The 26,839-nt window shown below is 39.3% G+C and overlaps 1 protein-coding gene and 1 long non-coding RNA gene across 2 annotated transcripts in view; both read left to right on the plus strand.

Annotated features, from left to right (window-relative positions):
* The window catches only part of LOC309667725 (small acidic protein), a 28,696-nt gene extending 11,492 nt beyond the window's left edge, over positions 1 to 17,204 (plus strand). The window contains exons 3-5 of the mRNA XM_082476564.1: positions 14,236 to 14,296; positions 15,894 to 16,003; positions 16,737 to 17,204. Coding sequence (XP_082332690.1) covers positions 14,236 to 14,296; positions 15,894 to 16,003; positions 16,737 to 16,967 — 402 coding nt within the window. The 3' untranslated portion in view covers positions 16,968 to 17,204. The remainder of the gene's footprint in view (positions 1 to 14,235; positions 14,297 to 15,893; positions 16,004 to 16,736) is intronic.
* Positions 1 to 26,839, plus strand: part of LOC309667728 — a 504,177-nt gene that overhangs the window by 288,686 nt on the left and 188,652 nt on the right. The window lies entirely within an intron of this gene.

The raw sequence follows: 26,839 nt of genomic DNA on the forward strand, positions 1-26,839 counted from the left end.
GAATATCTGTATTAATGACATTTATACATACAATATAACATAAGGTTCATCACTAGTTACTTGGCAGTGCTTTGCAAGTATTGGGTTGGCCCAAAAGTTAGTTCGGTTTTTCCACAGGCTGTCTCTAGTAGCGCTTAGTTGTCTTTAACTTCATTCGAAACAGTTTTGTTAGATTGTATTGTGACAGTTGTCATATCAGTGTGCATTTTTAAAAAAAAACTTTATCAAAACTGGTGAATTTTTGTGTAGCCATTTTAATATTGAAGATGGAAGAAAAACAACAATTTCGGCATATTATGCTTTATTATTTCAAGAAAGGTAGAAACGCAACTAAAATGCAAAAAAAGGGGCTTCCCTGGTGGCGCAGTGCTTGAGAATCTGCCTGCCAATGCAGGGGACACGGGTTCGAGCCCTGGTCTGGGAGGATCCCACATGCCGCGGAGCAACTAGGCCCGTGAGCCACAACTACTGAGCCTGCGCGTCTGGAGCCTGTGCTGCGCAACAAGAGAGGCCGCGACAGTGAGAGGCCCGCACACCGCGATGAAGAGTGGCCCCCGCTCGCCGCAACTAGAGAAAGCCCTCGCACAGAAACGAAGACCCAACACAACCAAAAATATATAAATAAATAAATAAAAATTTAAAAAATAAAATAAAATGCAAAAAAAGATTTGTGCAGTGTGTGGAGAAGGTACTGTGACTGATTGAATGTGTCAAAAGTGGTTTGCAAAGTTTTGTGCTGGAGATTTCTCGCTGTATGATGCTCCGTGGTCAGGTAGACCATTTGAAGTTGACAGCAAACAAATCAAGACATTAATTGAGAACAATCAGTGTTACACCACATGGAAGATAGCATACATAGTCAGAATATCCAAATCAAGCGCTAAAAAATCATTTGCACCAGTTTGGTTATTATGTTCATCGCTTTGATGTTTGGGTTCCTCATAAGTTAAGTGAAAAAAACCTTCTTGACCGTATTTCCGCATGTGATTACCTGCTGAAACCTAACAAAAATGTTCCGTTTTTAAAACAAATTGTGACGGGTAATGAAAAGTGTATACTGTACAATATGTGAAACGGAAGAGATCATGGGGCAAGTGAAATGAACCACCATCAATCACACCAAAGGCTGGGCTTCATCCAAAGAAGGTGATGTTGTGTATATGGTGGGATTGGAAGGGAGTCCTCTATTATGACCTCCTTCCAGAAAACCAAATGATTAATTCCAAAAAGTACTTCTCCCAGTTAGACCAGCTGAAAGCAGCACTCGACGAAAAGCATCTGGAATTAGTCAACAGAAAATGCGTAATCTTTCATCAGGATAACGCAAAACTGCGTCTTTCTTTGATGACCAGGCAAAAACTGTTACAGCTTGGCTGGGACATTCTGATTCATCTGCCATATTCACCAGACATGGCACCTTTGGATTTCCATTTATTTTGGTCTTTACAAAATTCTCTTAATGGAAAGAATTTCAGTTCCCTGGAAGACTGTAAAAGGCATCTGGAACAGTTCTTTGCTCAAAAAGATAAAAAGTTTTAGGAAGATGGAATTATGAAGTTGCCTGAAAAATGGCAGAAGGTAGTGGAACAAAACAGTGAATACATTGTTCAGTAAAGTTCTTGGTGGGACTTCACTGGTGGTCCAGTGGCTAAGACTCCACACTCCCAATGCAGGAGACCCAGGTTCGATCCCTGGTCCGGGAACTAGATCCCACATGCCCCAACTAAGAGTTCGCATGCTGCAGCTAGAGATCCCGCTTGCCACAACTAAAGATCCTGTGTGCCACAACTAAGATCCAACACGGCCAAATAAATTGTTTATTTATTTATTTATTTATTTTTGGCTGTGTTGGATCTTCGTTGCTGCACGCGGGCTTTCTCTAGTTGCAGTGAGGAGGGCCACTCTTTGTTGCGGTGCACAGGCTTCTCATCGCGGTGGCTTCTCTTGTTGCGGAACACGGGCTCTAGGTGCATGGGCTTCAGTAGTTGTTGCTTATGGGCTCTAGAGTGCAGGCTCAGTAGTTGTGGTGCACGGGCTTAGTTGCTCCGCGACATGTGGGATCTTCCCGGACCAGGGCTCAAACCTGTGTCCCCTGCATTGGCATGTGGACTCTTAACCACTGTGCCACCAGGGAAGTCCCTAAATATTTTTTTAAAAATAAAGTTCTTGGTGAAAATGAAAATGGGGTCTTTTGTTTTTACTTTAAAACCGAATGAACTTTTTGGCCAACCGAATAACATCATATCAGATAAGCTAATTAGTTTGACATTGCTCTCTGAGGTGTCTTGGTTCCTTTGAAGCATCCCAGAGTTAGCTGGAGGTCAAGAACTTTAGAATTTGATATTTGGAAAGTTTGTCAAAAATATCAACACTTGGTCAAATAGGATCATATGTCACTGTGAAATAATACTTAACCACAGTGACAAAAGATTTCAAAAGCAAATATAGATCACTTAAAGGCAAAGAAAACTCACACAATCAGTTGTCAAAAGCAGTGTTCTAAGAAACCTTTGTTCTTTCAACAGAGGAACCAAATCCAGTCATGTACCAGCCTACTTTTAATAACAAAATCCATTTATGTTATTAAATTCATTCTGAGTTTAGTCAGTACTGACCGTGTATAAAATTCTTTTCTCAGGGTTCCTTTTCCACAATCCTTCCATCACTTTCTATATCCATATTATTTTGTCTCTTACTTTTCTCATTTAGAAACAACTAGCTCTAGGACAAAATTATTTTCTTTTCCCTTAACAAAATGCAAGTCCATTCCTCATACCTTCTTTGTTCACAACACACTTCTTAATTTTCTAGTGTACTGAACTGTTTTTCTGTATCATTTCTAGTAGCTTTAATTTCATATTTAAATTAGAATTCTCAACCCTTAAAAACTTTGATTTCTAGTGGATACTAAGAAGTAAGCAATTATGAACTGTCTTTTACATTAGCATTCTGTAGATTGGTGAACATTAATACCAATTTTTATAAACTTTCATCTCAATTCTGCCAACTTTTACACCTTTGATGTCAGTTTCTCTTAGGACCCAATCAACAAGTCTTGGTATTACAAGGAGTCCTAGAAGCTTTCCTTTCTTTTATTCTCTGACCATTTTATCTATTTTGTATAAAAGGCTCTGGGGTCCCCAGTGAGGGGTTGAGCCAACTGACTCAGGCCATTTTGTCAACTTGATTAATTGGCCTAATTGTTGCCCCAAGTAGTTGTTGGCCAGGTACCTCAGTGTAATTTTCTTCCACCATTTAAATATATATATTTTAAACAGGGGTAAATAGAGCAGACTTGCTTGGGGTCCTTTAACATTGGGGACCAATACAGTGGAGGGGGGGGTTCCATTTGGCCCATTGAACCTTAGGTAATGTTGTATCAAAACGTTTTGTTTAATCCCATTAACATTCATTTTATTTATCCCATTTTAAAATAATCATTTATCTTAAGATTTCTTTATCCATTTGGGATAAGTTCCTTTAAAAGGTTTACGTTGTGGGGAAAGAGTCTCTAGACTTTCCCTTTAGTTTTTTCTCTTATTTTTCTGTTAATCAACCTAATTAATATTAATTATTCTAATGTTTTTATTAGCATCTGTAAGATCCATTGAGGGGAAGCAGAAACCACAATAAGGTTTCCCAAACCAGTTTTTTTGGTTTGTTTTAAACTAAGGGAGTTCTTAGGTTAACCATTATATATTTTTTTCCCACCTTTAATTTTTTTTTTCCCATAGATATCAATAAAACACCTGTTTATAATGAGAGTTCTCTAAAAATTTACCAATTTAGAAGATTCTCCAATTTAAAGGATCTGTCATTTGGCCGTTAATGAGATATATGTTAATAGTGACTTAAACCAATAGGATGCAAGAGGCTTCCCCACAGGAGAGTGTGAAGGATGCGACTTAAACAGATCCAGAAAGTTTACTCCCAAAAATAGTCTAAGAAAGTAAAGGCCCTCACTAAACAGGCTGACACAGTGCAGGTTAAGATGGCAAAAATTCAGACAAAAGCCTGCTCAGAATCTCAGTCTATTCGATTGGCTGCTAAATGTACACCATATGTGTGCCTTTTGGATGACAGAGACCAAGTGCTCAAAACACACACACACACACACACACACACACACACACACACACACAGCCTGAAGATCAGATAAAACATTTACATCTCAAAGACACAGGAGGAGGAATGCAAGTTCCCCCTTGAAGGGCTTTTGTTTTTTTAACATCAGAATTCTGAAAATATGTTTTTATCAAGCCAACTTTTTCTAACATAGCTGCGTATACAAGAGCTCCATTTAGTCATTTTCAGGGCAAGATTTCCTTTATTTAGTTGCAGGTATGAGCTCTGTACGTACATGAATCTGGCTGGAGTGTTAGTTGGAGGTTGGCTTTCTGACACCCCTCATTTCTCTGAGAGAATCTGTTTCCCATTTGACCTTGAATTTCTCAGGCATAAAATTTTATTAGTCCACTTTTATCCTGACACATTCTTGTCAAGATAGCCAATTTGAGGAAAATGTCAGGTAAACCTCTTACCTAACCAACTGTTCAGTTGAGACCACTCAGTATCTTTCAAACTGAGGAAATCCCAGTGTCTTTCAATTGAGTTACCCTAGTATGTTTCAGCTAGCGGGCACTTTCTCCCAGTGTCTTTCAGCTGGGCTCCCCTAGTATCTTTCAACTAGCAGGGGCCACTCCCCAGTATCTTTCAACTGGGAGCCAGGTACCTATTAGACACCGCCAAATAAAACTCAGGATCATCAACCAGTAATCGGGAGATCCAAGAACCAGGAGAGACTCACCCAAATTCATCTGGACTCTCTGCGGAGCCGGATGGGCACAACAGGCCTCTGCTGGTACCAAGGCCCCAGTTCCTTGTAGAGTTCAGGCAAAGGAGAGGTGTCTGCTCTGAGTCCCTTCCTGGTCACCAAAACTGTCAACTGAAAAAAATACACAACCTAAAAGTTGAGAATTATGTTTTATTTGGCAAATTTCCTGAGGACTTAAGTCAGCCTCTCATATTGCTTTGAGGGACTGCTCCAAAGAGGTAAGAGAGGAACCAGGATACATACGCATTTTGCATCAAAAACTAGGTAGTCGAAACATCAAAGGATTACTGTTAATTAAAGAAACTGTTAATTATGGAAAACCAAACATGTCAAGTTAATGAATTTAACACTTTTCCACCTGTGGGAAGATTCAAGCGTCTGGACTCACTGAAATCATTCCTTTGATATACACCTTAACTATCTAGGGCCAGTTTCATGCTTTTCACCATCCTGAATCCCCTCAGGGTGCACAGTTGGGGGTGGCTGCTGGCTTGATGGCCACAGTATCCTTTGTTTACTGATATAGCAGGCCACATTTCTCATTCACAAGACGATCATTTGGTTTTTATTCTTCAGTTTGTTAACGTGGTGTATCACACATTGATTTGCAGATATTGAAAAATCCGTGCATCCCTGGGATAAATCCCACTTGATCATGGTGTATGATCTTTTTAATGTTTTGTTGGATTCAGTTTGCTAGTATTTTGTTGAGGATTTGTGCGTCTATGTTCATCAGTGATATTGGCCTGTAATTTTCTTTTTTTGTGTTATCTTTGTCTGGTTTTGGTATCAGGGTGATGGTGGCCTCATAAAATGAGTTTGGGAGTGTTCCTTCCTCTGCAGGAAGTTTTAGAAGGATAGGTGTTAACTCATCTCTAAATGTTTGATAGAATTCCCCTGTGAAGCCATCTGGTCCTGGACTTTTGTCCGTTGGAAGTTTTTAAATCACAGTTTCAACTTCAATACTTGTGATTAGTCCCTTCATATTTTCTGTTTCTTCTTGGTTCAGTCTTGGGAGATGGTACCTTTCTAAGAATTTGTCCATTTTTCCTAGGTTGTCCATTTTACTGGTGTATAATTGGTTGTAGTAGTAGTCTCTTACGATCCTTTGTATTTCTGTAATGTCAGTTGTAACTTCTCCTTTTTCATTTTTAATATTGATTTGAGCCCTTTTTTTCTTGATGAGTCTGGCTAAAGGTTTATCAATTTTGTTTATTTTTTCAAAGGATCAGCTTTTAGTTTCATTGATCTTTTCTATTTTTTTCTTATTTCTGCTCTGATCTTTATGATTTCTTTCCTTCTGTCAACTTTGGGTTTTATTTGTTCTTCTTTCTCTAGTTGCTTTAGGTGTAAGGTTAGGTTGTTTGAGATTTATCTTCTTTTCTGAGGTAAGCTTGTTTTGCTATTAACTTTCCTCTTTCCTCTTAGAACTGCTTTTATTTCTTTTCTGTTTTTTCTCATTTTGTTTACTTATATATTTTTTATTGAAATATAGTTCAGTTACAATGTGGTGTTACTTTCTGGCATACAGCAAAGTGATACTTTGCTGTACTTTATATATATTCTTTTTCATATTATTTTCCATGACAGTTTACTATAAGATATTGAATATAGTTCCTGTGCTATACAGTAAGACTTTGTTGTTTATTTTATTTTTTATTTTAATTTAATTTTTATATTATATTAGAGTAAGGTTGATTTACAGTGTTGTGTTAGTTTCAGGTGTACAGCAAACTGATTCAGTTATAGTTATACATATATCCATTCTTTTTCAGGTTCTTTTCCCATATAGGTTATTACAGAATATTGAGTAGAGTTCCCTGTGCTATACAGTAGGTCCTTGTTGATTATCTGTTTTATATATAGTAGCATGTATATGTTAATCCCAAACTCCTAATTTATCCCTCCCCTCCCACCTTTCCCCTTTGGTAACCATATGTTTGTTTTCAAAGTCTGAGAGTCTGTTTCTGTTTTGTAAGTAAGTTCATTTGTATCATTTTTTTAGGTTCCACATATAAGTGATAGCATATGATATTTTGTCTTTTTCTGTCTGACTTCATTTAGTATGATAATTTCTAGGTCTATCCATGTCGCTGCAAATGACATTATTCTTTTTTATGGCTGAGTAATACTCCATTGTATATGTGTGCCACATCGCAGTATCATATGAGATTTCTCTTTCTCTGTCTGACTTACTTCACTCAGTATGACAGTCTCTAGGTCCATCCATGTTGCTGAAAATGGCATTATTTCCTTCTTTTTAATGGCTGAGTAATACTCCATTGTTTACACGTACCACATCTCCTTTATCCATTCCTCTGTCGATGGGCATTAGGTTGCTTCCCTGTCTTGGCTATTGTAAACAGTGGTGCAATGAACATTGGGGTGCATGTATCCTTTCGGACCATGTTTTTCTCTGGATATATGCCCAGGAGTGGGATTGCAGGGTCATATGGTAGCTCTATTTTTAGTTTTTTAAGGAACCTCCATACTGTTCTCCATAGTGGCTGTACCAGCTTACATTCCCACCAACAGCGTAGAAGGGTTCCCTTCTTTCCACACCCTCTCCAGCATTTATTGTTTGTGGATTTTTTGATGATAGCTGTTTTGACTGGTGTGAGGTGATCCCTCACTGTAGTTTTGATTTGCATTTCTCTAATAATTAGAGATGTTAAACATCTTTTCACATTGGCCATCTGTCTGTCTTCTTAGGAGAAATGCCTGTTTAGGTTTTGTATTGCTGTATTCTTTTAGTTTTCACTTGTCTGGGAAATTCTTTCTCTCTCCTTCTATTCTAAATGATAATCTTGCTGCATAGAGTATCCTAGGTTGCAGGTTTTTCCCTTTTAGGACTTTGAATATATCTTGACACTCCCTTCTGTCCTGCAGTGTTTCTATAGAGAAGTCCGCCGATAGACTTATGAGGGTTTCCTTGTAAGTAAATCTTTTTCTCTTGCTGCCATTAGAATCCTCACTTTAACTTTTGCCATTTTAATTATAATGTGTCATGGTGTAGGTTTGCTTGGGTTCATCTTGTTTCGGACTCTTCTTCTTGTACCTGGATATCTGTTTCCTGTTGGTTTGGGAAGTTTTCAGCCATAATTTCTTCAAATGCATTTTCAATACCCTTTTTTTTTTCTTCTCCTTCTGGGATCCTATTATGTGTAGATTGACTCGCTCTATTTTATCCCATAAGTCTCGTATATTGCTTTCATTTTTTTTCCACTTGTGTTTTTGTCTGCTGCTCTGATTGGGTGATTTCCATTATTCTATCTTCCATATCACTTATTTGTTCTTCTGCATTATTTAGTTTGCTATTTATTGCCTTTAGCTCAAGTTTTGTCTTGGCAGATGAGATTTCTAATATTAATTGGCTCCTCTTTATAGTTCTAGTTTCTTGTTACAGTGATCTGCATTTCTTTTGATAGTCTTTGTTAATTCCTTTAGTATTTTTATTACCTTCTGTTTGAACTCGGGGTCTAGTAGACTGGAGAGGTGTTTCATCATTTGTACTTCCAGGGGATTTCTCTTGTTCTTTTAGTTGGGAGCAGTTCCTGTGTTTCTTGATTTTACTTACTTATGTTTCTCTGACTCTATGACTTTAGGAGAAACAGTTATCTACTGTGGTCTTAAAGGGCTGTTTTTATGTGGGAATGTCCCTGTGTAGCCTGAATGAGTCTAATATTTTTGGTGCAAAGGCTGTTTTTAGTATGGATGACTGCCATGTCTTTCCTCAGTGTGTGCTTGTCCTTATCCCCTTGATAGGGGGTGTGATTGGTGTTGTGGTGACCAGAGCCTGCCCTGGATGTTGAACAGGGGTGTTGGAGTAAAAGCTTTCAGATCTGTTGCTAAAGTGCAATGTGAGGTAGATGGGACTGGAGTGCTCCCACTGGGAGAGGAGCCCCTGGGTATTCCTCCCAGGAGCTGTCCACTGGAAAGTATGCTCTGTGATGTCTCCTGTCACCTGTCATGAGTACTCACAAAGTACACTGTTGTTGGCACTGCTCTTGGCCCCGCTTCAGCTGTGGGAATGCAGTCAATTGGCCCAGATGCCCTTCAGGCGCAGTTATCAGAAAGCAACCAGGCATATCTGCCAAAGTCAGGCACCAGGACCCACCATAATCGGGCACCTGGACCCACCATGGGAGCTACGGAATTAGCCCAGACCCCGGCCCTTCCTCCGCATGCACATGCCTACAAAACCCACAGCTGCTAACTCTGGACCCCCCCAACCACAGAAGCACCAATAATCTGCTTGGATGTCCCCCAGGTGCTGAGCTTTACAAAGGCACCAGAGGCATAAATCTGCCAAAGTCTCAAAGCTGCTGGCTGGACACAGCTCATATTTCAGCCCCACCTCTGTGTGTAGGCAACCACCAGGGCTTGTCTACTACCAGAGCTCATAGAGTCAGAGTTGTGCCCACTGTGAGCACAAGGAGAATGAGGCTGCTGTGGTGGGGTCCTGACCCTCCCTTCATGAGCACATTACCAGTGGGGCTTCTATGGTGGACCCAGGCATCCTGCCCACACCTTGTGGCCCGGGCCATACTCCAATACATTTTGGCTGTCTCCACGCAGTCAACCCCGGTCCTCTCCCCAGGTCTGTCCCCTAAAGCCTGAGTTTTAGCACCCAGCCCCTTCGCACCAGCAGACACACATCTCAGGCTGGGGAGTAAGTAGAGCGAGGTGGCCAGGACCATCAGTGCTGGTCTCTTTGTTCTGCCTGCCTAAAGCCGGTTGCTGCACTCCTCTGAGCCAGTGAAGCTCACTTTCTGTCCTGGCTGATTTTTCCCAGCTGGTGAAGGGGGTTCCCAGGGTTAGAGAACCTTTCCTCTTACACAGCTCCCTCTCCCAAAATTGTTTTGGAGTTGTTTTTTGTTATTTTTTTTTAATTTTTTTTTTGGAAGTGTAGAGTGATTGATTGATTGATTTTTGGGTGTGTTGGGTCTTCGTTTCTGTGCGAGGGCTTTCTCTAGTTGCGGCAAGCGGGGACCACTCTTCATCGCAGTGCGCGGGCCTCTCACTATCGTGGCCTCTCGTTGCGGAGCACAGGCTCCCGACACGCAGGCTCAGCAGTTGTGGCTCATGGGCCCAGTCGCTCCGCGGCATGTGGGATCTTCCCAGACCAGGGCTCAAACCCGTGTCCCCTGCATTGGCAGGCAGATTCTCAACCACTGTGCCACCAGGGAAGCCCCCTTGGATTTGTTTTTGTAGGTCTTTCACCTTTTGTTCTCTTCTCTTGTGATTTGATGACTATCTCTAGTGTTGTGGATAATTTTGTGTGTATATCTATTATAAATTTTTAGTTTGTGGTTACCATGAGGTTTTTGTAGAGCAGTCTATATGTATACGTGATTGTTTTATGTTGCTGCTCTCTTAATTACAAATGCATTTTTTAAATCCTGCGTTTGTACTCTCCTCCCCTCACAATTACTGTTTTTGATATCATATTTTATATCTAATTGCTTTGTGTATCCCTTAACTGCTTATTGTAGATACAGATAATTTTTCTACTTTTGTCTTTCAACCTCCCTACTAGTTTGCATGTGGATTATTTCCTACCTTTATGTTTGCCTTTACCTGTGAGCTTTTTCATTTCTTAATTTTCTTGTTTCTAGTTGTGGCCTTTTCTTTTTCACCTAGATAAGTTCCTTTAGCATTTGTTCTAAAGTTAGCTTGGTGGTGCTGAATTCTTTTAGCTTTTATTTGTCTGTAAAAGTTTTGATTTCTCCATCAAATCTGAACAGGAGCTCTGCTAGGTAGAGTATTCTTGCTTGTATGTTTTTCCGTTTCATCACTTTAAATATATTGTGGCACTCCTTTCTGGTCTGCAGTTTCTGTTGAAAAATCAGCTGATAGCCTCATGGAATTCCCTTGTATGTTATTTATTGCTTTTCCCTTGCTGCTTTTAATATTCTCTCTTTTATCTTTAATTTTTGTCATCTTGATTACAATGTGTCTTGGTGTGTTCCTTGATTCTTTGCACTTCCTGGACTTGAGTGACTGTTTCCTTTCCCAGGTTAAGGAATATTTCAGCTATTATCTCTTCAAATATTTTCTCAGGCTTTTTCTTTCTGTTTTCTCTTTCTGGGACCTCTTTAATGCTAACATTAGTGTGCTTGATGTTGTCCCAGAGGCCTTTGAAACTGTCCTCATTTCTTTTCATTCTTTTTTCTTTTTTCTGTTCAGTGGCAGTGATTTCCAGTACTCTGTCTTCCAGCTCACTGATCCATTCTTCTGTATCACTCAGTCTGCTATTTATTCCTTCCGGTGTATTTTTCATTTCAGTTATTGTATTTTTCATCTCTGTTTGGTTGTTCTTTAAATTTTCTAACTCTTTGTTAAAAACTTCTAACTTCATGCTCTGGCATCCATTCTCCTCCCAGATTCTTTGGTCATCTTTACAATCATTATTGTGAACTCTTTCTCAGGTAGATTGCCAATCTCCAGTTAGTTCTTCTGGGGTTTTATCTTGTTCCTTCATCTGGAACATATTCCTCTGCCACATCATTTTGTCTAAGTTGTTATTTGTATTTTTATGTATGTGGTAGGTTAGTTACATTTCTTGACTTTGGAGAAATGGCCCTCTAGGATGTGTCCTATGCATCCCAGCAGTGCACTCCCTTCTCGCCACCCAAGCTATATGCTCTAGAGTCTCCTCCTAAGAGGGCTGTGTGGGTCCTTCTGTTGTGGTGGCCTGACTATGTGGGTGATCTGGTGGGCTTGGTTGGCCCCTAGTCTGGTTGGTTGCCAGGCCCTGCCTTGTGCGGATGCCGCTGGCTGCTGTTTAGCAGGCCCTGGTCATGAAGTGGCTGCTTGCAGAACCCTAGGGGGCCCCAAGGCTAGTGCTGGCTGGGTGGTCAGAGTCAGGTTCATGAAGACTCTGGGGCTGTTGCCCACCCACTGGCAGGTTAAGCCAGATTCTGGGGACAAGTGGGCAGTCAGAGCTGGTTCCTGGAGTCTGGCTGCAGGGCCCCTGGATCCCAGAGCACATATAAGATTTGGGGTTAGGAGGTGGTTCTTGACACAGTTGGTTATGGGGTCCAGGGTGTCCTGAAGGTTGCGTTGGCCTGCTAGCGGGTACGGTCTGGCCTGCTCTGGGCAGACTTGGTCCTTAGTCTGCGGGAATCATATTTTTCTTGCATCTGGTGTCTGCCCCCTGGGTGGTGAGGCTGCTCTAGAGGCTTGTGCAGGCTTCCTGGAAGGAGGGGCTAGTGTCTGCCCACTAGTGGGTGGAGCTGGGTCTTAGTCCTCTCATGGGCAGGGCCATGTCTAGGGGGCATATCTTGAGGTGGCTGTGGGCTCAGTAAGTCTCTGGGCAGCCTGTCTGCTGAGGGGTGGGGCAGTGTTCCTGCCCAGTTAGTTGTTTAGCCTGAGGCATGCCAGCCCTAGCACCTACAGACTGTTGGGTGGGATAAGGTCTTGGAACTAATGAGCCAAGATGTCAGCCACCAACAGTGTTCCCCAGTATTCTGCCATCAGTGTCTGTGTCCCTAGGGTGAGCCACAGTCCCCCCACCACCCCGCGTCTCCAGGAGACTCTCCAAGACTAGGAGGTAGGTCTGGCCCAGGTGCCCATCAAATTACTGCTTTTACCCTGTGTCCGGGTGCATGTGAGATTTTGTGTGTGCTCCCTCGAAGAGTGAAGTGTATTTCCCCCAGTCCTGTGGAGCTCCTGCAGTTAAGCCCCACTGGCCTTCAAAGCCAAATGCTCTGGGGGCTCATCTTCCTGGTACCAGACCCCTGGGCTGGGGAGCCTGATGTCGGACTCAGAACTCTCACTCCTGTAGGAGAACCTCTGCAGTGTAGTTATTCTCCAGTTTGTGGATCACCCACCCCAAGGGGTATGGAATTTGATTATATCCAGGTTGTTGTGGTTCCTTCTTTATGTCTTTAGTTGTAGAAGATCTTTTCTGGTGGTTCCCAGTCTTTTTCATCGATAGCTGTTCTGCAGATAGTTGGGATTTTCGTGGGCTCGTGAGAGGAGGAGAGCTCAAGATCTTTCTACTCTGCCATCTTGGCCAGTCTCCCAAACAATTTATTTCTTTACCTTGTGAAACTGATGCCAAAAACTCGGCCTCTGTGCACCAGTATGGAATTGAATCTCGGAGACAGAGTTTTGGGTGAAGTAGAAGAGAACAGCTTTTATTGCTCTGCCAGGCAAGCGGGGGACACAGCAGACTCAGTGCCTCTCAAAACTATGTGTCCCGACCTGGAGGGATTTGGTGAGGAGTTTTATAGCAGTGGTTCAAAGGCAGGGTTGCTGATAAGGAACAGGGTGTGTGCAGGGCCTGGCTTCAGGTGGTCTGATGAGTTTCTGTGACTCCTTTAATCTGGCCTCAGATGGTCTCTTGAAGAGCTTCTCTGATTCCTTTAATCTGGAATAAAGAATGCTAACATCTTAAATTTGTTGGGGGTTTTCATTCTGTAAAGAACTCATTGTTATGTGTATCCCTTCAGGCAGAACCAGGACCCTATCCAAAGGTTACACTGTTGTTTCTTGACTGCTCCTCCCTTGTCTCTGCATCACCTCCCTTCCCTGTTTAGCAATAGTTCGAATCTGCCCTTTGGAACTCAGGGAGTGTCATGGAGGCTGGAGTCTGTTCCCTATAAACAAGAAACTGGGGACACGGAAAGGCTTCCATGCCCAGGAGCCCCACAGGCTCCTGCTCGGTTTCAAAACTAAATATGAACCATGAAAAGTGGATTGGAACTGATAAATTGAGAGTAATTATGTAAGCTGATTAGTTGGTAACTTTGAGTGAGATTTATTTTTATGTTTTATAGAACTAGATTGTTTTAAGTTCTGTGCTTTTTGATAGTTTGAAAGTGGGTGTTTATTGTAGTCAAAAGTAATGAGCTAGCTATTTGATTGTGGTATGTTGTTAAATAGTAATGGTTATTTTTATGTTTTATATTTTAAATTTCGATCACTTTGTTCATTGTAAATCTATTATTTTTATTCAGGTAAATAATCTCATTTGCTTTCTTTCCATGATATATGCCTGAGACATCAGAAAGAGAAGGTGGAAAAGTTAAAGCAACTCATTTAACTGGCATTTTAGGAAGAAAATGTTTAGATTGATCCACTTTTCTAGCTATTTATCCCATTTAAAATTCCAGCTTGAACTCTACATACTTTCTTTCTATCCCCTTCCTCTGCTTGGTTTATTGTAATTACACTGCCTTCAGACATACTATAATTTACTTACTGATTTTGTGTCCCCTCCCCATCCCTATCCATGCAAGAATGTAAGTTCCATAAAGACAGGGATCTTAATTTAGTTCTTTTTCTTCACTGTATCCCATAAGCCTGGAATATTGTCAGGCACATAGTAAACACTTAATAATTATGTTGAATTAGTGGTCTCAAATTCTAATAAATTTCCTGCCTTCTTACAGAAAGAACATACTGGTCGTCTTGTTATAGGAGATCACAAATCCACATCTCACTTCCGAACAGGTAAGAAAGTAAAATATAATTAAAGTGGAGGTGCTAAATTTGGAATATGAAATATTTGTACATATTTTGGGATATTCTAGCTTCCGTTTATAATTGTTGATTAGTTCTAATGACTAATAAATATTAGAAATATATGTAGTATATGTAAACATGTTACATATATCATGTAACAGTTAGTATATACTGTCAAAAGATTTGAGAGTATATATACATCAATATGATATTCTAACCAAGAAACTGACCAGTTTCTGTATTCATTTTTTACTAACTCACAACATGTAGTATTTTAATTGTAGTGATGTTTTATGCCTCATCTTGCCAACTGTAGTATCTAGAGTTTACATGTATTTTGTAAATTATTTAATGTACAGTTATAGTTGGCATATTATACTGGTTTTTAGTTTATTCACTGAGTTTTGCTCTGAAATCTTTGAAGAGTATAAACTCATTGGAAAGCCTGAAGAAATTAATTTTTCTTTTAATTTTGGGGAAAAAACTTTAAAAATAAAAACTGAAAATGAATTAGAATTTGGATTTGAATTCAGTCTGCTGAAAAGTAAAGTTTTATCCCATTTAAAATTGACCTTAATCTTGGACATTATTAATAACAGGGCATAATGACCTAGATATATTTAAGAAAACCTTTAATTATATCATTTAAATTAACTTTATACTGACCTAGAATATGTAGCACATTTTAGAAATTAGTATGTGTTTTATATTTCCGGTGTTGAACAGTTATTTCAAATTGATTTGCACTTCTACAAAAGGCAAAAGAGTCCCTGAGCTTTGGCAGAATAGAAATATATTTAACTGTTGCATTCATTCTTTTAAAATATGAAATTCTTCTTGTATTTACAAATTAAAATGTCATGTACAGAAAGCTTCAATGGTATTGGTAATGTTCTACTTCTTGGGTGGTAAGTTTATAGGTGGTTGTTTAGTATTCTGCTTCATAACATATATAACAGAATATATGTTAAAAATAATTTATATATCAAATGTTGCATGGTAAAATTACAAATAAGTTTATGTTGGTGCAGTAAACTGATATGCAAAGAAAGGCATAAAGGGAAGCCATTCCAAGGTCATTTTATTTAGCCATTCTCTGAACAGAATTGTGTGCCTTTTCATTATTTCTGTTCAAAGACAGAAGCTTTTGTTTGTTGGAGGATTTTTCTACATGACTAGGAGGAAACTTTCAGGAGAACCATTATCAGACTAAATAAACTAAAACATCATGCCCAAAGTTCTTAGTAATTAATATTTATAATATGTAAACTTAAGCAGTTCTGAGATTCCTGTATCTGGTTTGAATTATTACATGGGAAAAATTAAGTTTTTCATCTTTAATAAACAACTTGTGCTTCAGGGGGTTGGTTACTAAAGAAGTAATCATAAATACATCCTTCAATTATTTTATCTATTGGGTAACTACCTATGGTTTATAAACCCATCCACAAAATTCACTGTAAAGTTAGTCACAGTTAGAGAAATCAGCCCTGAATATAATAGCATCTGTATTGTGGGTTTTTTGTGTAATCAAATATTTTTATTAATTTGACTGAAACATAATCAAAGTACACTGGACATACAGGGGAAGAAGACAAGAAAATTAATGAAGAACTGGAGTCTCAATATCAACAAAGTTTGGACAGTAAATTATCAGGAAGATATCGACGACATTGTGGACTTGGCTTCAGTGAGGTAGTAATTACGTATTTTCATTAAGTGGGAAGATAATTTGCAATTTGATTATCATTTATTTGTGTTAAATTACTCTAGCAATCAAGAATCCTATGTAGAAACCTTTCTTTATGCAGTTACTTAAAATATTTTTACATGCCAAACTAGGTCTTTGTAGATAATGAGAATAGATATTTTTGAGAGTTTCAGAAATATGTTTTCTGATACTAGCTTAATGTAAATTCTGCTTAGATAATCATTAGGGCACATCTTAAGTAGGCATGAACAACATACAAGGTACATGAAATATTTCATGTAAATACTGGTTCAGGAGAGTTTTCTTGGTTGTTTCCTACGTCATCTCTTTTCATATAATAACTATTGGTCCATTACTCCAAAGTAATGTAATATGCAAAACATTGATAACTGTTTAAATATTCCCATGGATCAGTGGTTAACTTGCCTTATTTACTTAAAATAATGTTTCCATCAGGAAGATAATAATATATTATTTTCAAACTAGGGGGGAGGGGAGAAGGTGAGTGGTCTTCAGAGCCCTTTCTTAAACCAAAATCCTATTCAGGTCCCAGTGTATAAAACACATGGAGGTGCCCGAGTCCTCATTTCTTCCCTAGGCAGCCTCTGATCTTAAGCTGTTAATTTAATGGCTAGGGAGTGAGACAAAAATTTTAGGGTCTTTTCCAGTTTTTGTACTGGATAATGTATTTTAATAGCTGTTGATTGATGTTTTTAGGTAGATGATCATGATGGAGAAGGTGATGTGGCTGGAGATGATGATGATGATGATGATTCACCTGATCCTGAAAGTCCAGATGACTCTGAAAGTGATTCAGAGTCAGAGAAAGAAGAATCTGCTGAAGAACTCCAAGCTACTGAGCACCCTGATGAAGTGGAGGATCCCAAAAACAAAAAAGATGCAAAAAGCAACTATAAGATGATGTTTGTTAAATCCAGTGGCTCATAACTCCCAAACACTTAGTCTTTGTAGTAAAAGTAAGCCTTATTGTTATAATGCACAGTGGAGGACTGCTTATAGAGCACAGACCTTTGTATTATAATTTTTAAAAAGGCCCTTTTAAATAATTACAAAGAGTGTTTGCTTTCAGATGCCATGGGTTACACTTTTATGGGCATGACTATAACCATTTTTGTAAACAGTAAGAGTTGTATAAAATAAGAAATAAATACAATACTCAACTTCCTTTCATGTTAGCATCATCAGACTTCTAATACTACCTTTTTACCCCTTCAGATACAGTTATGGGGGAAACAGTATTTTTTGTGTGGTAGCTGTTTATCTTTTTTTGTTCCTTCATGTTTCTCTCTTATACAAGTTTATCTGGTACTGTGATGTGTCCATAAAAATATTCTTTTATTATACTCTCTTATAGTAGACCTATTCATGGATATTTCTGCTGCCAGTAACAATCTAAATTAATGCTGGCAAAAGATTAGGTACTTAGTTTACTCTTACTGAATCAGCTCTACTCTTTTGGACCAAAGCAACATGAGAGCAAATACTTTTCACACCGGTTAGGATGGAGTTGCAGTTGTCATATATTTGGAGTGTTATGATCTCAAGCAGTCTTTACATAATTTGAATGACACTGTATGTTAGAGTTTTGATAAAATTGGCCAATTTTTACAGAAGAAATTTTTTCTCTGATCATTTGGTCCTATCTATTTAGGAATATGTAAAACTGGATTTTTTTTTTTTAAGGTAATATGTGACCAAAGTTAATTTTCTTCCTAACACCTAAATAAAGAGAAAGCAGTTTCTCATATGTGGTTGTGATACCTTTATCCTCATTGTCTGAAAATGAGGAATAGGCTTATTGAACAAGAAGCTGAAACAAGAAATTCTCTTCATTTTATCCCAGTGCTGTTATCCTGATTATCTAATTACAAAAAGGAGTATTGCTGTATGATTTTATCGCCACTTCTGTTGGAGTAAGATCTGACTGTTATTATGTGGTTAATTTGTACAGCAGATTAACACAAACTGCATTATGGGCTAGTCAATGATCTTTGAGTAATTGGGTTCAAAATCTTAATGTTTAAGTGACATGTTCAAAGGCTTTGAGTTAAACCTTTTTGTTTGCTGAACTGTTACACATCTAGATACTTAAGTATATGTTTAATGTGTTGGATTTTTTTTTTTTTAATTCCTGTGTCATTTTGAAATTTAGAATGTTCGAGGAATGTAGCAAATAGAACAAGTGATTTCTGGATTATGCAATCCATCCTGAAATTTTTTTCATATATCAGACCCCCAACATTTCATTTTTTCTTATTTCTCACATTGTTTTATAATAGGTGCTACACTATATAGTAAAATACTGAGTCAGTGGCTAGTAGAATGTGTAACATTTAACAAATAGTATCTGGTTTAAACAGGTTTGGCTTTGTTCAAATTTCAGTTTGGCCACTGATTGTCAAATAGCTAGTCTGTAGGGTTGCTTATTACAACTAATTTAAGTAGAAAGTGAAGACTGATACATGTTTAAGAATGGAAGAGGGAGAGACCAGTATTATGTTTTAAAAGGTATTTTCATCAATTTATTTAAATATGCTTGGTTATTTATAAGTCTTGGTTCTTATATGTAAATAGAAGAGCCTCCTAAAATAACTACACTGGAAGACCTTTTTTCTTCATCTTCAGAGAGAGAAATTCTCATTCCAATTCATATATTATTGGACATTAACAAAATTCAGGGTTGGAATAAATTTAGGTCTGTTGGTCCATGTGGCCTAGTGTCCCAGCACCACATTAAATATCATGGCTGTCTTTTAAGCATGAACATTGGGTTGGTTTTTGTTTTTGTTTTTCCTTATCAAATTGTGTGTGTGTGGTGGGTGGATTAAAGGAAGAGAGATGCCATGGCATTTTGATATCCCTACTGAAATACCAGAAGGGAAAACACAATTTTTTTGTGTGCAGTGAAACATGCTATTGAGGGGAAAGTTGAGTGGCAACTTTTTCCTACTATTGATAATTTCTTACCTGAAATACACTTCTCCCAAGTGCTTGACTATACCAGTGATCCAGTGATCTTTCTATTGTAAAGGTTTTCAGGAACACGGATTCCAATTTTGTGTGTATTGATTGATAGGTAAAAATCCTCTTCTCAAATCTAATTTTTTTAATCCGGATGAATTGCAGGTACAAAAGAAAGTCTGAAGTGATTGCTGTTCTGATTAAACAACAGTTTGAGAGCAGAAAGATGGGTCATATTCTTTCAGTAAATTTTGAGGAAATAAATTGCAACTACCTGGTTGACATCAGTGGCCACTTACGGGGCTTTAGTTCCATTACTCTGTCTCCACAGCAGCCACGTCTTGGCTACTTTTAATATCCCAAAACAACTTTACCTCTGAAATCACAAATGTAGAAACCTCACGTCTGACCATAACAGTTGTATTCCTTTACACAAGTTCAAATCAGGTCATTATCTGTTTTCACCAGTTCCATAAGCCCTGTCCAGATTTTTAAGTGATATGTCAATTCAGTGTCATCGTTCTCAGTATCCCAAATAACCCTCCCCAGTGTCATAACCTTTCTGGAAAATACAGCCCTAGATGTATCCAATTTCCTATGGATTATTTCTGGAGAAAGGCCACCACCTGTACAAATCAATATTACTAAGTGTTAATTAACAACACTGCATGTTATCCTTACTGTTTCATCAACTCTTTTCCTGTTCTTAACTGTTGAAAACCCCTGTTCTCAAACTTGTGACCCTCTCTTTTCTTCACTCTTATGTCCTTGCTTTCTGGCTTACATTAAAGAGATTTTATCAGGCAGAAATTCCCTGAACTTCCACCTAAATTGACACCTGTGGAGAAGTGCTCCAATGCTCTAGGTGACATCCCAGCTCTGCCAACTTAGTGATAAACTCAGTGACCTTGGGCATAACTAAATCTGAGTCTCCTTTCCTCATCTGTAAAATGAGAATATCAGTAGCAACCACGTTGTATCGTTATTGTGAGAATTAGTTGAAACAGGTAAAAAGCTTTAGCACACTGATAAAAAACAGCTCAGTAAGTGCCAACTACTGTTAACCCTTTGCATCATCTTGTGAACCTAGAACTTTTGATTATCTTGTTTTAGGAGTCTTCAATGTCTCAGTCTGTTGATCCTTTTTTTGTCAACATTTCTCCCCAAGTCCCTAGGTATTTCACATCTTTTTAAAAAGATTTTTCCTAGATACCATATGCTTCAGCTATAATCCTATCTCCACATTTTTCAGTATTCAGTTTTAATAACATTTCTATTACTGTCTGCTTCAGTACCATCCCCTTCCCCCTCAATCCACTCCAATATAGCTTCTACCCAACTTTTTTTTTTAATTGTTTTTTTTGGCTGCGTTGGGTCTTCATTGCTGTGTGCGGGCTTTCTCTAGTTGCGGCGAGCGGGGGCTACTCTTCGTTGCGGTGCACATGCTTATTGCAGTGGCCCCTCTTGTTGTGGAGCACGGGCTCTAGGCGCTCAGGCTTCAGTAGTTGTGGTTCGCGGGCTCTAGAGCGCAGGCTCAGTAGTTGTGGCACACAGGCTTAGCTGCTCCGCAGCATGTGGGATCTCTTCCCAGACCAGGGCTCGAACCCGTGTCCCCTGCATGGCAGGTGGATTCTTAACCACTGCGCCACCAGGGAAGCCCTACCCAACTTTAATACAGCTGTATTGAAAACTATTTTATCAAATCAACAATCCTTATTTTCCTAAACCATATTTTTTAATTCATTCCTTGCTTGACCTGATAGCAGTGCTTGGCATTGTTAGCCAGTAGTCTTCAAATGAATATACACTCCTGGGATACATGAAGGGGTTCAACAGAATCAATTTCCCGACACTGTACATTCATATGTATTTGTTCTAAATTGATCGCTGAAAACTATTCCTTTCACTGTAACCCTTCACCCGTTAGAAAAAAGGAAATACCTCTCATCCATCCCAAAACTCACTGTGTTTATTCTAGGGAGTAAAGCCTCCAAACAAAGGGACAATTTGAAACGTTGATGTTACGGTCTGAATGACTCCTTTTGCAAGTCAAACTACATTTACTGAGTAGTTTCCAGTTACATGCCCTCAATAAAATTGGTAGAGAACTGAATTGTCAGCTGATTCCTTAGACATACAATTTGAAGAAAGATCACTATGATATTTGGCCTAAATTCCAAGAGTTCAGAGGATTAAGTGATGTTTCTAAAATCTATTACTGACTTCATGTGAGCAAGGTTTCTCAGTGCTTTCATCTATAAAAATAGAAAATAGAAATTTTCTCCTTTAGAAGCTCCAATTATGTGCATGTTACATCTCCTATCTCCATGTCATTTTTCTTTATTTTTATGTTTTCTCATTGTGATTGAGCACTGTATGCTCTATCATTCCAATTTTGTATTCATTTTTATGATTATTTTGTAATTTTTTTCCTTGAATTCTGCCAGCTCATGTTTCTTCTGTTTCCTCATATCCTCTTGTATTTCTGATGTCGGCACTTTATCGAGATGTTAAGATACTAAGGTTGTCATGAGATCTTTGATTATAGTTTTCAACGATCTCTTGAGGCAACATTTTTCTGGTGAGTGCTCTTCACCTGCCATGTATTTTTCTTGATCCTTTTCTATTTTAATATCCTCCTCCAAAGCCTGTGCCAGTTCTTTTTTATTGTTTGGTCAACTGCAAATATTTTCTCAGCACCTACTATGCGCCAGGCACTGTTCTAACCACTGGGAATACAGCAGTAAACAAAATCAGTCCCTCCTTTAATGAAGCTTACATTCTGATAGAGGGGAGACAATAAACAAATATATATGATTTGTGATAAATATTAAGAAAACAAGGTAAAGGGATGCAATGAATAATAAAGCTAGGGGCAACAGAGGGTTGTGAGATGAGTTCAAAGAGATAGCAGGAATAAGATCATTAGAGTTGTGACATGAACTTTGAATTTTATGCTAAGGAGAGTGAGAAGACATTGGAGAGTTTTTATTAGAGTGACATGATCTAACAAAGCTTAGGCAGCTGTAGGGAGTCAACTATGAAAATGGAGAGCACAACTGTGAAATTATTGCAAGATTCTAGGTGAGCACAGGGGCTCGGACTAGGGTAGTCATAGTGAAAGTAATGAGAACTAGATTCTAGATTGGATGTAACATATGAGAGGAGTCAGAAATGAGCTCCTGGAAGAAAGGAATTTCTGTTTACCTGGACGGGGAAACAGATGACTCGTCTTTAAATGAAGTTCTTCCCAGGTGTTTGCAGGGTTTTCATGTAGGGGAAAGGTCAAGCTGGCAGAAAAATTTATCATGGTCCAGAGTTATGTGTGTGAACCATTGTAGCCCTGCCAGTGAAGATCAGATGCCAAAGGGCTTTTCACACCGCAGGGGCCCTCTTCCCTGCTGCTCTAACAGACTTGTCCCACAAATAGCCTCACCTTAAAGAAGACACTAGCTAGGTTTCTCAGATCCTGCAGAGGCAAGCATACCCCCTGTACTCTCCTTTGACATTTACTACTTTTTCAACTCTTTCACCCATTTTAGAGTTAAGAGTTTCAGATGTCTCCTAGTTTTGTTGAAGCTGGAGTCTGAACTTCCTTTTCTCATTCTCCTTATTGCTTCTGGGTGATTTTCAAGAGAAGAGAGAAAGGACTTAACTCTTCTGTCTCCAAACTTGGAAGTACACATTAACTTTTAATACCCAAATTACTATGCCTTGAACCCCTACTCACTTGATTTCTGAACTTCAACTACTTACCCCACTCTCAGAAAGCATTCCACAATTACTACGGGCCTGAGAAAAAGCAAAGGAATACCTCCCATATGCTCCCCACAAGATACACCACCCACAGTTACCCAACAATGCCTTCCCTCTTCTCCCCAACTCCCAAAACCTGCCCTCAAAGCTGGCCTCAAGTAGCCTAACTTGCACTACTGAAAATGGTGCCTCTTGTGCCATTACCAGTACCAAGATGTTGCCTCCTAAGGCTTTTTCATATGGAGACACTCTACCTGCCGGTCTTTTCAAATTATGTGAAGCCATTTCCTAAAAGATTGTTATATTAGAAGTAAGATCAGTCCTGAAAACTGAGGCTCACAGTTAATGTAGTAAATACGAAACTTAGCTTTGAGCTTCCCAACAGCCAAAGTCAAAGGAACACACACCTGTGTCTCTGGTTAAACCGGTGATGTGCTTTCTTTCACAAAGCAGGCCATTGGTATTAAGTTTCAAGTGGGTCTTTCTCGTCTGGAGTACCATCCTTAGACCAATGGTTGTCAACCAGGAGGGATTTTGCCCCACCAGGGAACATTTGGCAATATCTGGAGATATTTTTGCTTGTCACAACTGGGAGGTGCTACTGATATGTACAGGGTAGAGGCCAGGTATGCTGCTAAATATGCTACCATGCACAGGACAGACCTTCACAACAAAGAATTATTTGGCCCAAAATATCAGTAGTGTTGAGATTGAGAAACCCCTACCTTTAGACCCAGGTAAGATGGGCTCCTGCCTTGGGGCCTATGTGTTAGAAAGCCCTGCATATCACAAATAGGTTTTTATCAAAGAGCATGTGGGTGCCTCAGTCACTCAGAATTTGCCACTGAGGACTAGCATAATGCAGCCTATAACCTTAAATATTTAACCTTGTAACCAGGAAAATCCTCCACGTCTTTTGCCCTATGTCCTTGAAACAAAAGGTGGCCATGTCCCAATTCCATGAAGGTTTGTGGGTTTTGTCACTGCTAATGTCAGAGACAGACACTGCTTCTTAGTACAGGGAAATTCTAGTGGCAAAAGCATTTCAGTAAGAGAAATGCTAGTTGATTTGTCAAATCCTTTTCACATGGATGTAATGGATTCTTGCATAATATACTGTTTCCCAGGAACGGAAAAAGAGAGTAAAAAGGGCTAGAATTCATATAATTGGAGTCCCTGAAAGAGAAAAGAGAGAGTATGGAGAAAATCAATTTTCAAAGAGATAAAGGTTAAGAATCTTCCAAAACTGACAAAAGATACCCACATGTAGATTTGAGATCTACAAATCCTAAGATGGATAAAGACAAAATCACATCTAGGCATATTACAGTGAAAGTGCTGTGACCCAAAGAAAAGAAGAAAACATGTACAGACAGAGAAAAAAAAAAGGACACGTTAAGGGTGCAAGAATAAGACATTTAACTTCTCAACATAAGCCAAAGAAGCCCGAAGACAATGTAATGATATCCTCAAAGCACTGAAAAAAATAATCACCAATTTACAATCCTATCCCAGTGAAAATATCCTTCACGAATAAAGGTGAAGAAATCCGTGTTGGCCAACCCATATAGGGCTTCTAGTCATTGAAAGGGAAGCACACGCATTGAGTCCCACATTCCACCCAGATTTCTCCCTGAGATCATTTTTCAACCACAGTAAAGGAAACAAGCACAGACAGGTGGCAGACTCGCTGGGTGGAAGAAACAGACAAGCATTCAGGGCTGACAAGAGATTGCAATTTCGAGGGAAGAGTACCAGAGCCGAGAGAGCTGTAGAGCCCCCAAATCTACATAAAGATACTCCCCTGGGTCCTTGACTGATCCTAAGCTGTACACAAACATAGTGAGACTAGGACAGTCTATCAAAAAACAGCTCAGGCTCTCACAGCCAGCAGCTTTTGGAATGGACAATCCACTTCAGGAGGAAAAGTGATACCAAATGTTGACCTCATGCTTCCTATTTTTCCTCCTTTCCTCTGGATCTTGGCTCCATAAATTTTCACAGCTTTGATAGCTCTCCATTGCCTTCAAATACGTATTTTCAAAAATATTTTAGCCTCCTTTTCCATTTGTTCTCAGTAGGAAAGTTGGTTCAAAGCATCCTTGTCTACCATTGCTAGAAGCAGAATTCTTTTATTTTTTTCTATAAAATATTTTGGAGAGAAATATTTAAAGGTTTAAATAAATGAATTTATCATATTCATAGATTAGGACACTCATATTGTAGAGATGTAATTCTCTCCAAAGTAATCTACATGCAACGTAGTCTCAATAGAAAAAAAAAATCCAATGGAGGATGGGGAGTAAAACTTGACGTTTGTTCTAAAATTTATAAGGAAAGACAAAGACCAAAACTAGCCAGGATAGTTGTGAAAAATAAGAACAAGAGAGACACATTGCTTTTCCGTGTGTCAACACTATAAAGTTCCACGAATTAAAACAGTGCGAGGGGCTTCCCTGGTGGCACAGTGGTTGAGAGTCCGCCTGCCAATGCAGGGGACACTGGTTTGAGCCCTGGTCTGGGAAGATCCCACATGCCGCGGAGCAACTGGGCCCGTGAGCCACAATTACTGAGCCTGCGCGTCTGGAGCCTGTGCTCCGCAAGAAGAGAGGCCGCGATAGTGAGAGGCCCGCGCACCGCGATGAAGAGCGGCCCCCGCTTGCCGCAACTAGAGAAAGCCCTCGCACAGAAACGAAGACCCAACACACCCAAAAATAAATAAAGAAATACATTTAAAAAAGAATCTTAAAAAAAAAAATAGTATTGGCACAATGATAGACAAACAATGGAACAGAAAAAGAGATTCATACGTATACAGATACTCGATTATGACAAAATGGCACCGTACAGCAGTGGAAAGGAAATGATAGATCCTTCAATAAGTTGGGCATCTATGTGGAAAAATGAAACCTGATGCCCATTTTACACCTTACTTAAAAACCAGTTCTAGGTAGATTGTAGATCTGTGAAAGGCAAACCAAGAAAGCTCCTAGAAAATACCAGAGGAGAAGATTTTTATGACTTAAGTACAGGAAGACTTTTTGAACAAGACGCAAATAACCACAAACTACAAAGGAAAAGACTTACATACTTGCTTACCTTAAAATTAGTGATGTCTATTCATTGAAAGTCACTGTGAAAAGGCAAGCCCGAATGGGAAAAGACATTTGCAATGCATATCATCTATAAGAGGCTATGTGTCAGATATTCCTTGTGCTCCACTGCACATCCTCTTGGCACCCATTTTATTCTAGATATTACTGCGGTAGGATCTCATTTTAGCCACACCTCTCACGTGATGCCCCAGGGCTTCTTAGCTGCCCCAGTGTGGGCTTCATATGGGACTCACTCACACATGTGGGATCTGGAGATGTGAAGGATTTAACACCCCATGGGGAGCCCTTGGTCAAGGGGAGGCCCTTCAGCTAGAAGATAAATGCTCTTCTCTTTTATAACACAGGTGGGTAATTTTGAGGAACATTTTACATGGCTCTTCAGAAGGTCCCAGTGAGACTGAGACCAAGTTTCCCACAACAGTGACCAACTTGAGAAGGCATGCTTCTATTGGTTTCCCCTCCTTTCCTTTCTACTTCTGTTCCTTGGATCATTTCCCAAATTAACTCTCTGCCTGCAAGCCCTTGCCTCAGGCTCTGCTTTCTAGGGGTAGCCCAGGCTAAGACAGGCTTACATCTAGAACCCCTACAAATCAACAAGAAAAAGATATATAACCCAACGGAATAATGATAAGAGTCCTGACAGGTACTTCACAAAAAGGAAATCCAAAAGGTCAACAAACATTAGAAATGGTGCTCAATATCAATAATATCAGGAAGATGCTAATAAACCTAATTCATACACATTGAAAATGGCTACAATAAAAAAAAAGTCTTGTTGAGTATATTAATTATCTATTGCCATGTAACAAATTACCCCCAAAACTTAACAACTTAAAACAATAAACATTTATCTCAGTTTCCATGAATCAGGAATCTGGGCTCTGCTGGGTGCTTCTGGCTGAAGGTCTCTCACAAGGTTGTAATCAAGGTGTCAGACAGGGCTACAGTCATCTCAAGGGTTAACTG

This window comes from Balaenoptera physalus (genome assembly GCF_965194825.1).
Source record: "Balaenoptera physalus genome assembly, chromosome: 10".
Taxonomy (NCBI): domain Eukaryota; kingdom Metazoa; phylum Chordata; class Mammalia; order Artiodactyla; family Balaenopteridae; genus Balaenoptera; species Balaenoptera physalus.